General features: G+C 39.7%; 1 protein-coding gene across 2 annotated transcripts; it reads left to right on the forward strand.

The window, feature by feature from the left end:
• Positions 1 to 1,184: 1,184 nt before the first annotated feature.
• On the forward strand, positions 1,185 to 5,879 carry LOC115677717 (protein tesmin/TSO1-like CXC 3). 2 transcript variants are annotated; one of them, XM_030600932.2, is made up of 10 exons: positions 1,185 to 1,285; positions 2,088 to 2,248; positions 2,346 to 3,057; positions 3,392 to 3,867; positions 3,969 to 4,040; positions 4,535 to 4,715; positions 4,787 to 4,882; positions 4,958 to 5,066; positions 5,147 to 5,285; positions 5,367 to 5,879. In XM_030600932.2, the coding sequence occupies exons 1-10, from the start codon at positions 1,232 to 1,234 to the stop codon at positions 5,725 to 5,727; spliced, it is 2,361 nt and encodes a 786-aa protein (XP_030456792.1). In that variant the 5' UTR covers positions 1,185 to 1,231; the 3' UTR covers positions 5,728 to 5,879. The 2 variants fall into 2 exon arrangements, with proteins under 2 accessions (XP_030456792.1, XP_030456793.1); XM_030600933.2 differs by having other exon boundaries at positions 4,958 to 5,024.
• The last annotated feature ends 6,537 nt before the right edge of the window (positions 5,880 to 12,416 follow it).

Genomic DNA, 12,416 nt, shown 5'->3' on the forward strand with positions numbered 1-12,416 from the left:
GTAATTGAGTGGTTCATAGTTTGAATGATTAATTCCAGGCTTTCCCACCTAGACGTTATCAAAAGCGTTGGATCTTCGCGATAAGTAAACTCTTTAACAAACAAGTTAAGCTGATCTAAATCGGCAAAGAAAATTGTATCGATGGTCGAATTAGAATCCGGTCGGACCATATGAACAGGAAATATTCTTTGCCGTTTTCATTAAGGAATTTATTGAGGGATTACTTTTAGCGACATTCACATGACTCGATTTTCATTCTATTAATAACACAACCCTTTTAAACAATCTCTTTGTACCAACTCATGAGAAAATATCCCGAATATACTCACTAAACTCAATTTTCATTTTAACAACAACACAACCCGTTTAAACAATCTCTTCGTATCAACTAACCGGGAAAATTAACGAGGTAAAATGATTTAATATGGATTTTTCTCAAAAATGAGGCATCACGATATGGTCTAAACGATTAGATATTTAGGTTAATACCGCGAAAAATCTCAAATCGGTACATATGTGATAAATTTACCGCAAACTAATTTTTTGACCACAAAAAATCCCAAATCGATACATTTGTAATAAATTTACCTTTTTTTAGTTTCCATTAAATTGGATTAATGCCCGCAAACCGGTACACCCATGACAAACGGAAGGTAAAACCCTAGACCGGTACACCCGTCAGTTGCCACCCGTCAGTTGCCACTCGTCATTCAACTCAGCAATTTGACCGTAAAATATAACAGAAACTAATCGATGATAAATTTATTACAGATATACCAGTTTGAGAGTTTCTAGTTGTATTTGAAGTTTTTCGTAACATTAACTCTAGAAATTAAGGTCTTATTTTATGATTATGTAAGTGCCAAGGGTTGAGTGTAATTCAAGCCGGTTTTCACAGGCCAAATGAGGACAGATCGCCTGGCCCATGTATGAGAGAGAGGGAGGGGGAGAGAGACAGGTGGCTCGAAAGGACAGGGTTGTGGCGCTGGTGGGGGTGGGGACATGCTTCTGGTTTCCGTCGCAAGAAGTCATCGTCCAAGGACCGCGACAAAAACATCTTTTCTCTCCCGCCTTCCCGCTTCGTCTTGAATCTCTCTCTCCTCCTCCCCCGCCCTCCTTTCTCACTTCGCCCCACACACACTCTCACACACACTAACTTCACAGAGAGAGAGAGAGCGAGAGAGAGAGAGAGAGAGAGAGAGTGGGATGCGCAGCAGTTGGTCCTCCGGAGATGGACACGCCTGAGAAGACCCAGATCGGCCCTCCTCCCGCATCCGCCCACGAGGTAGAATTCCCCGTCTCCTTTCGGGTTTCTTAGTCTTTTGTGGGGGGTGGTTCCTCGCCGACCCAATTGCGCGGTTGTTCTTGCGAATTGGTTCTCTTTTTTTTTCTTTCGCTTTTCCGGGTTTCTTTTGCTTCCTTCGTTTGTGTGGCGATGCCGCGGCGCTCGGGTGTCTTTTCTTTTTGATGGGTTTTTCCTGTTTTGGGGTGTTTTCGCGGGGAGAGGTTTGCCCTTTTGAAGCAGGAATGGTTCGGTCTTCTGAAGTTTCGTGTGTTCTGTCCGTGGCGTTTTCGAGTTGATTAAGGGATAATTTTGGTTCTTGATCTGCTATGTGCATTCGAAGATTACCGTGTTCACTCTGCGAGCAGTTCGTTGCGATAGTTTTGGTGGTGGAAATCGTTGAGATGATTTCGGGGGGAGCGAATTGGTTTTTTCGTCCGGCCGATGGAACTTAATGTCTAGAAATAAGGGTTCTTTTTCGTCAGTTCTCTTCTCTGATTATTTCAGGGGGAAAATGGGTGATTTTGCCAAGTGCGTTCTACCAATAATTCATGCTGAGAGAAGGATTTTTTTTTCGCGCTTGTATGATTTCTTACAGAACTCTGCTGTTCTAAGCTATAATGAAGTTTAATTAGTAGGCCAAATCCATTTGTTTTCACTGTGCAAATTTTCGGGCAGCGTTGTTTCGCTTCAGTGTTTGGTCTTGTCATTTAAGGTATTTTCTTTTCGGTTATTGTTGCTCTTCCCTGTTAATAGTGACGTTTAATCTTCATATGGTCTGATGTTTTTGGCCTTATATCGACAGGACTCCCCGGTTTTCAACTTCATCAGAAGTCTCTCGCCTATCAAGCCAGTGAGATCCCTACACATAGCTCAGACTTTCACCTCACTTCCTTTCACATCCCTTCCCTCAGTTTTCACTTCGCCTCATGCGAATTTTATCAAGGACTCAAGTTTGCTGCGGAGGTAATTGATGGCATTGCAGATTTTCTTTGCAAAGCACGTGCATTGTATCATCGCTAGTAATCACAATTCTTCTCGTTCCTTGACTTGTTCTTTTCAGGCATCAAAGCTTAGATCCATCAAATCCTGATCATTCTTCTGGAAACCGAAACATAGTCTGCCGAAATGGGGATTTTACTAATGGCATTTCTCAAAGAAGAGACAACTCTGACAAAAAGGTTTCAGTTGAAGTTCGCGCTGAACCATGCAAGGAACATTCAGAATTTGCGACCGAGTTTCCTCAGAACTCGAGGCATAGCTTCTATGATCCGGAAGGTAACATGACAACTTGTACTGCTGATGCAGAATCTGCAGTAGAGACTGCAGGTATGTCAACCCCCATTATATCGGTGGTTGTGAAATCTCCTGGGAAACGACTTCCTGGAGGTGAAGGTCAAGAACAGAACAAAGAATGGCCAATTGATCCTAGTGACTTGTTCATTTTTAGCTCCCCTAATGATGCTGAGGCTTTTAGGGAGCTTGTTCAGAGATCACCTGATCTTGGAACGGTATGTTTAAGTTCTCTTATGTCGAGGTTCACACCGGAGGATGTCAGTGGTTTTGAGAGACAGCAACAGTTTGATTTACAGCATAGGGAACAACAACAAATAGAAGAACCCCCATATCTGACTGAAGAAGCCTACGGGCAAAAGGAAGCGATGAAGAATATTGATGTCCATAATCTGGATAAGTTTTTGGATAAGTATATGTCAATCGAGCTGGACAAGAATTTGCACAATGATGCAGGAACACGCGTGTCATTTGATTACGCGGTAATGTTGCCACATTTCTGGTTAGCTGAATTCAATTTTATGCGTGTACGTTATGTGGTGCTTAGAGTGAATCTATCTTTTTTCACTGCATCACAAGCGTTTGTTATCGCTTGGAAGGTATTTTCATAAGTCCAGTTATTACAAAGTAAAACTTTTTTTTGCTACAGTTGTCCAGTTGTTACGTACTCAATCTGTTTGTATTACATGCACACACTACTATATTAAGTGACACTCATAATGTACTTTGGTAGTATCTCCCTGGTACAGCGATGCCAGTATATGTCTTTGCTTGAACATCATTTAGTCGACAATCTTATGAACTGAAGTTTTGCAGCCTGTCCCTAATTTTCATCGGGGCATGAGGAGGCGTTGTCTGGACTTTGAGATTGCTGAACTTCGTAAGCTCTCTGGTGACGATTTAGATTATAGTCACCTGGCATCATCTCAACATGATGAAAACACTCTTGTGAACGAAGGGCAGCTTCCTGTTAAAAGTGAAGGTGATCCATTGAGGTGCGCGTTGCCTGGAATCGGTCTGCACCTAAATGCTCTGGCGACCACTTCAAACGACTACCAAAGTGTAGAGCACGGAAATTTGTTGAGTGAGAATCAGTTGATGAACACGCAAATCTCTTCTAGCTCCTTGAATCTCCCCAATTCCCATCAATGTCTTCACGAACCTTTGACTTCAGTCGCTTCTGAGGACATAGGGTCTACCGATAATGGAGTCCTAGTTGTACAAGATGGTTCGCAATCATGTGCATATCCTGATGGTGAAGATCTTGACCACAACAGTCCTCAGAAAAAGAGGCATGTCCATGACTATTAAACCTCAGTGTAAAAAGAACTACTGTGATGCATACAATTGTTGAATTTACTTCACGTTAAGAACACTACTTGTTGCTTCGCAGGCGCAAAGCAGAACATTCTGAAGATGGGGCCTGCAAACGCTGCAACTGCAAGAAATCAAAATGTCTGAAGCTGTAAGTTATGTTTTCTTGTGAGACTGATGAATAAGTGAAAGTGCCATGATAACTATGTCAAAAGAGTTAGTTTATACGTAACTGACATCTGGATTGACCAAGAGTAACTTCTCATATGAGTATTAGTTAACCATGAACTACTCGTAGTCTCCATCTTTCATTATATGCTGGTTTACATGTGCGATGGTTAGTTGTGTTTTGGCCAGGATGGTCGATAAGTGTGATGAGCAACAATCAATGTGTCAGAAAATTGTTTGCTTTTCCTCTTTCTGTTTCTTGGGCTTCAAATTGTTATATTGTCTGGATCATCGTGGTGCTGATTTCATTTCCATTAGCCTCTTTCCATTAGCATGTGAAACTTAGTATTTTTTGGTTTTCACACTAAGGAAAAGAATAATCAGATTCCTAGTTTTGTTTCTAAAGAATGCGAAGATGGTCTTATAGATTGAACAAATGGGTAAAATAGAAAGTCATCTTATTTCCTGTTCTTGTAGTTACTGTGAATGCTTTGCTGCTGGTGTCTACTGCATCGAGCCGTGCGCATGCCTAGACTGCCTCAATAAGCCTATTCACGAAGAAACTGTTCTTGCAACTCGCAAACAGATCGAGTCCCGCAACCCACTTGCATTTGCTCCAAAAGTTATTAGAGCTTCCGACTCTTTTCCCGATACCGGGGTAAGACACGTTTTTTTTAAAGTCTGTCAATGCAATCAGAACTGCCATCTCAAGAGCAAATTTTCTTGCAGGACGATTCCAATAAAACCCCTGCTTCAGCACGGCATAAGAGGGGATGCAACTGCAAGAAATCTAGTTGCCTGAAGAAGTATTGTGAATGCTATCAGGTTCTTATTTTCTCCTTATATTTTGCTTTCACATGATACGATCCTATTTAAACACTTCATTCTTTTGAACAAAAGGGTGGAGTCGGATGCTCCGTCAACTGCAGATGTGAAGGTTGTAAAAATTCATTCGGTAGAAAAGACGGTGAGTGGATTAGGTCTCCCTCTGAATCTTTGGATCTTGCCAGTATTTATTTTACCTGTATGGACTCCTTTAGTTACTATTTGTGATTCTTTTGTTAAAATAGTTGCCGTACTGTACTCCAGGATCTACTCTAATTGGTGTGGAGGCCGAAGTAATTCAAGAAGGGAAGGAAAATTTCGAAAAAAGCGTGGGGAACAAAGGTTCTCTGGAAATCACGAAACAGAGGGACCCAATTCAAGCGACACCATCTGCATATTACGGGTATCGTCATATAGCTTTTTTGCTGCTGATAAACTTTCACAATGATACTCAAAACACTAAATGGTCCTTTGTGCGTACCAGACCATCAATTCAGACTGCATATTCAGCGAAGAATGAACCCCCACGATCCTCATCTTTCGTCACCACCAGCTCCTCTTCAGTACTTCATGCGAGTCAAAATAAGGGGAAACTTGAACATTTTGCCCCGCAGCCCAAGGTTGAGAAGCATTACGGCAATAGTAATAATCATAATGTTGGCGGCAAGATGCCAGAGGTGCTCCAAAGCAACGACACTCCGAACGCAGTAATCAAGACTGGTTCTCCCAATGGCAAGAGGGTTTCTCCGCCGCATAGCGACTTTGGTTCCTCCCCTCCACTAAGGAGTGGGCGGAGATTGATTTTGAAATCTATACCTTCTTTTCCTTCTCTCACCCAGCATTGAAACGGTGAGAGTGACTTGTAACAGTTGGTAAGTGGCCTTGTTTGTGGTAGTTGTATGCTTTATAGGTCCTGCTGTTGTATCATAGAATCTTTTCCTTTGCCCATAAAAGCTACCTTGAGAAATTAGATAAATTTTTTAATCGTTGTCTTGCATATATTTGCTTCTGCCTCTGTGACTATAGAGGTGTAGTTGTAGATTGTACAGTCCCAGTTGTTCCGTTGGTAACTGCCAAGGTTGTGTCTCGTAGGCACTATTTATGTTAGCTCATTCGATCTTCCTTGTTTAAGATTTCTGTCTCGTATAGCTTGTATGGACAGAGCGAACAAAGATCTAAACACCATTGTAACTAAGCCACAAACAAGACCTGAGATTGTGTCGTTCAAATGCCATTCGATCTGTAAATCTAGTACTCGATACATTGATACTGAGCTTGACTTGCTAGATCCAAAGTGTTCCATGTGTTTGAGCTCGATTGCGTTTGACTCTGATGCTCCATCGTTCCTAGTCTAATTTTGAGCTTGGACTCAATCTACGAGCTTCGTCGATGATGTTAAAACCTGTAAATGGCATCATTTCCACACTTCTATTTCTTACAAACATATATAGTTAGTCTGCAGAGGTTCAATAGGCATAGAGCTCGAAGATCATTTAGTTTGACACTCAATATCATTTGAATTTGTCTCAAAATTGAGAAGTGTAACAACTGGAGCAGTTCACAGATATCTCAACCATGGACACCTCATCTCCATGAAAGGAGCAGACGGGGGCAGGTCGTGCATTAAAGCCTTGCTCAGCTAACTGAGGCTAAAGTTCAGTGGTCTAGGAGTTGGGAGATAATGAAATCTGAGGCCCACAATCATTGTGAAGCAGATGGTGTGGGAAGAGTTAGGCCCACAATCTGAGGCCTCTTCTTCATGGAATGGCTGGTCCTTCCATTCAAAACAAACAGTAGTTATTGCTATCACATGCCCATCACCATGTTTATTTTAAGCAATTACTCCTCCTTTTTTTTGGGAAAAGAGTGATAACCTTTAATTATGAAACTATCCATCAATGGTGGAAAGACGATTAAATGACCATCGTTTCGAAATCATACTAATAAATCAAGCCGACATCTATCCATAATTCATTTTACACGTGAATGTAACAAGGCGCGCTATGTCAGCAAATTTCAGAAAAAGTATATTAAGAAAAAGAAGAGAGAGATTCTCCATGGGCTCAAGTCCACAGGTTGAATGGAGGTCATTATCATCTTCCCATCCCAACACGAGCACAAAGTACTCCTTTTTTCACCTTTTCTCTGCCCTCCAAAACCGGCCATCGAGAATCAAACGAAGATCTGCAGACGATAGATAGTACCGAATGAGTCTCGTGCATGCAAACCCTATTGATCATTAGCAACTTTTCAGAGTCTTGTGGGGGTGGTAGGAATGAAAACATGTGGTGTCCTAGCTGGCCTAAGACACGACAAAACAGAAACACATGGATTCTAGTCTTCCTACATTTTTCTGGGTCCCATGCATCTCGTTTTTTTGCATCACCATCTTCATCATCATCTGCTTTCTGTGTCTCTCTCTCTTACCTTTTCCTGGTGATTCTGAATACAATAATGGAGGTAGGTGATGATGCGAGAGAGCGTGGGTGTGTGTTGGACTTAAATTTGTCATTTATGATCGCCAATCAAGGGCCAAATTTTCATTTTTCTTTCACTCTGCGCACTCACTATTAATGTTTGTGGAAGAACAAGGAAAGGTGTCTTGTACGTGTCTATACTGTTTTTTCTTTTCTTAATGAGTGTCGGTGTGTTTTCGTGTCCTAAAAGCAGAGTTCTCTTTCGTTGGTGGAGTGGAATCACTAGCTCTGTGGAAAGTCCCGACCACTGCTACTGATCCATGAGGTGTAAATCTTTGCTCTCTGGGAATAAAAGAAAAGGGCGATTCTTGATCAAAATGCAGAGAATATGTTACCTTTTGGATCAAGTGGGTTCTTACTTCCTAGTTCTTTGTGAATCGGTCAAGTACATGTCGACCGACTCTCGAAAGAAGTACTTAATTTGATAACGTATGTAGATTCGTAATATAAACCTTTTCATGTTTGTGGAAAGTAAACATATTATTTATTGCTATGACTTCTCAAGTTTGCTTGCAAATGCCCATGTTAGATACTTGTTGCAGGAACGTGAACTATGCTCTGAGCAGGAATGACTCGGGATGGGTGCTGGTAGCCTGGGTTACTCCTATCCGATTGGGATGTCTTAGAGAGTTATGGCTTGATAGGCTCGAAGCAGAACTCATAAAGATGGCATGTCCGATTCCCTAACCCTTTTTAGTGAGATTAGTGTTAGGCTATGTTCTCATGACACAAGGCAACCCATCATTAGCCCATGTGCCCATGCCATACGACAATTTATCCACCGCCGATTCCCTACATTAAGACTGCCACAAGGCATAATTCTGTCAGCCAATTAATGTATTCATTTCACTTAGGTATCCCACCTATTCACTCATTTGGGAAGACTAGTGGATTTTGGATGTCTAAGCTTTAGGTTTTCTGTCGACTTCGACATCTTCAAACTTTACACTTTGGCAACGAAATTGAGAAACTCTCCATTAAGCACTCGACATTCCTTGTCTACCACCTGGCAATTCGAGCTTATGAGAATTGTTTGCTTCTCCTCTCACGCTCTCTCTACTTCATCTTGCTTTCGGTGTTACTTCTATGAGATGCTAACGCTTTTGCAACGCTAAGGAACCTCGAGTTTAAACCTCCTCTACAATATCTAGAGCGCACAAACAAACACAAATCATGAGTCTACGAGCCTTGCATTCAAAATTTGATACATTTCTTAGTAAACGACTCTCTACTAGAAAATCATAATCCCGAACCACTTCTCCCTATCTAGAAAGACACATGTAAAATTTTGAAAAGAACTTACCACAAACTAATTAGTCTCAAGATCATGTAATTTTTTCTCATACCCGAGTTAACCCCAAACCATTGGGTCAAATTAAAAAAAAGAAAAGTATTCCAGTAGCGCTATTTGAGGCTATGTCCTTCTCGGTCAATTCTAGGTGTGACACTCTAGCTGACAAAATGTTAGATTACATTGATTGAATTTAATATGAAAAAAAAGAAGCTAGTTAATATAGCCCCAAACATACATTTACTGAAAAGGGGGAGTGGTTGGCCCGTTGAAAACCTGCGCTCCAGATCATTCGAACCGCACTGCCAAACGAGCATCTAGAGAAGAAAACTTCACTCAACCTAAAGCCATTAAGTCACCTACCACACTAGAAGTGGAATAGGATGTTGAAGGGCTCTTCTCACCTGTTCAATTTCCCCAACCAAAACGATGGCGACGCTTCACGGCTCGCAAGCATTCTGTAATCTTGGGCAAAAGGAAAAGAAAAAAAGAAAAAAAGAAAAAGAAAAAATTCATATGAGAAAATCATCTGACAAAATACTAACGGAGGGTAAATATTTCACACGAGTATTTTTATTTTTGTTTGTCATATCTCTAACTCTCCTTATTCTCTGACTTTTGCTTTGCCTTTTGTAAAGCGCAGAAGTTGAACCTCGCACCTGTGATACTAGCGTCCCCCTCAACCATTTTATCAACAGGGCCGTATGCTTATTAGCATGTCACACGGGTATAAATATAGAGTTTTTGATATCATTAGAAAAAGTTTATGGTAAATATGGCATAATTGGCATAATTTGAGGATTTTGCCGACATAATTTAAAATTTTTTGTGATTTTTTTTCCAAAAGAAAAATCGATAAGTAATCAGGCAATACTTCTATTATTTGGAAAGAAAAAAAAAAAGAAAAATTGTCGTGAGGGTCCTTTTCATGGGGACAAAATTGAAGTATCCAATGCGTGTGAGCTGATTTGACAGGAGTTGTTTGTGCCTTGGCATGATTCCTCGATGATTGGTTTTCTAGCTGACGATAGTTGGTGTCAATTGTTTGAGGAAAACTAATCAATCATTTTTAAACTTATTATACATATACCAATTCAATTCTAAATTTTTTAATTTTATCAATTTAATTCTAAATATTTGTGTAAAATTTCAATATAACCCTTTCGGTAAATTTTCATAGGAAATCGGTAATTTTAGGACTACATTGAAATTTCGTATAAATATTTATGACTAATTTGATAAAATTGAATGGTTTAGAACTTATTGATATCGGTATAATAGATTTAAAACCGATTGGACAATTTCCCCCAATTGTTTGTGACCGAACTTAGGGAAAATTACCAAAAAAGTCCTAAACCTATTGCATTTGTGCCAATTCATTCATAAACATTTTAATTGTGCCAATTCAGTCCTAAACCTTTTGACAATTTGTCAATGTAATCCTTGCGGCCAATTTTGATCGAAAAATGTTAACGTGACGGTCCAGTCAACGCTGGCTATCCTATACCGATGCTGAAAAATATTCTAAAACTTTTTATTTATTTTTTGTGAATTTTTTTTCTAATTTTTTTTTTATGTTTTCTTTTTTCTATTTTTCTCTTTCCTTTTCACTAGTGGCTGGTATCAGGCAATGGCCGGCCACCGGTGAAAAGGAAAGAAAAAAACAGAATAAGGAAAAGAGAAAGAAAAAAAAAGAAAAAAATTTCGAAAATACTCAAAATATTTTTAAAAAATTGTCCACGTTATTATCGATACAACACATAGAATGGCCGATGCCAACTAGACCACCAAGTCTGCGTTTTCTGGTCAAAATTGGCCGGAAGAACTATATTGACAAATTGTCAAAAATTTTAGGTCTAAAAGGCACAATTGAAAGGTTTTTTTGGTTCTTGCCCACCGACTATATTTCTCTTTCTTCGAAACATGGGTCGATTATATTTTCAGTTATGTCCAAACGGACTTTGGAATCAGAGGAGCTAGCTACATGCCATTACCCGAAATTGACTTATCTATGTTGTGGATTGATAGAGAAACACTCTTGTGCATTGCACAGAATTGAGTACTATAGTGATAAGAAACACCCACGAATTGTCTCGCTCGGGAATGTCGATCTTTATGCCCTTTGATGAGTTCCAAGGTAACTCGATTCCAGATCGAGTTTTTGACATAGATTGATTAGTTTCGGGAATGTGAACTCGAATCCTTTTATAACGAGGAAGATTGTCGTCGTATTTTACGAGAACGAATATAAAATCGTGTTTATTATTCTTATATTGGTAAAAGATCGTGCCTTTTCGCAAGACGTGCTCGTGACCACTTATACATGAGTATTGTTTTTTTTGAAGAGATTGTTGTTGTTTATTTTTCCTTGCATTTCATTCTCTTTTTCGTTGTTTAATTCTGACCTTAGATAGTTATGCTCTAGACCTACGAAGTGCCCCACTAATCTTATGGAGTGGGTAAGATCAAAATCGGATGAGTGGCTCAAATATGGAATTACTTGTGATTATATTATCGGGAACTAAAACCGTGCCGTGTACCTAATCCACTTTTTACAAACACATTCGTTCCTTAACCGCTAAACTAACCGAATGAGATTAATGACAAGGATACTTTGTTTGCCGCTAATTAAAGCAAGGAGTAAGGTACCGATGGCGATTGGCTTAGTGATGCAGGGCTCGCTCCCATATGGTTTGAGCCTCATCATCGCATATTCGAATCCTCCAATTGCTCCTCGGTCTCATAAAATAGTGGTTCATCCGCAGGTGCGGCGTTGGTTTCGCCTGTAGCAGACTCGGGTTCACCATGGCCTTGCTTCTACTAGCACGTGTGGTGGGGCAACGGTGAGAAGCTTGAAGCTCACTCTAACAAATGGTAATCATGGCTTGCCGCAAATGTAGAACTACTATTGTTAGAGATATAGATGTATTTACGAGATATATATATATATATATATATATATATATATATTTAGGAGATTTCTCTTGATTGATTCTGATTAAATGTAATTGATATTTTGTTACTTTAGATAGTCTTCTTGTATAGCCTATAAATAGGTTCATTTACTCTTCATCAGGTATGTACAGAATATTATATTTTTCTGTCATTATAATTCTCAACTTGGTATTAGAGTCATTATGATATGAGGAAGCGGTCATTTGAGTTTTTATATGGTGGTGGTCATAGCAACATTACGACAGCTTGCCGGTGTCCATATTTAGCTGAAATCGTCGATCTTGAGAAATTGTGTTTTTATCATAGCAATAAAATCACAGTAGATATGAGTAAATTCAGATCGATTTTTCATAAGATAAAGTCATGTATAACGAGAATGATCATCCATAAAGATTACAAAATATCGAGAGCCTCCCATGTTGGAAGTTGGAGATGGTCCCCAAATATAAGAGTGTATAAGATCAAAAGGAGCATGAGAGACAGATTCACTAAGATCAAACGATAAGGCATGACGTTTTTCCAATTGACAAGGCAGACAATCAAAATATTTATTATCAACGGAACCTAAATGACCATTTCAAATCAAAGATCTTAATCTAGAGGAAGAAGTATGACCTAACCGAGAATGCCAAGTTTCAAATGACACAGTGGCTGCACAACCAGCAAAAGAAATGGGAATATTTAAGGAAACAAGCTCAAATAGGCATTCCACTCTACGGCCTGTCTCAATAACTTGTCCCGTCCGTGAATTCTGCACATGACAACCACAAGAAGAGAAGTGGACATCAAAATCAAGTTCACACAATTGTTC

The sequence above is a fragment of the Syzygium oleosum genome, unplaced genomic scaffold (genome assembly GCF_021117445.2).
Source record: "Syzygium oleosum isolate NSW1041296 unplaced genomic scaffold, Sole_v2.1 Sole_v2.01, whole genome shotgun sequence".
Lineage (NCBI taxonomy): Eukaryota > Viridiplantae > Streptophyta > Magnoliopsida > Myrtales > Myrtaceae > Syzygium > Syzygium oleosum.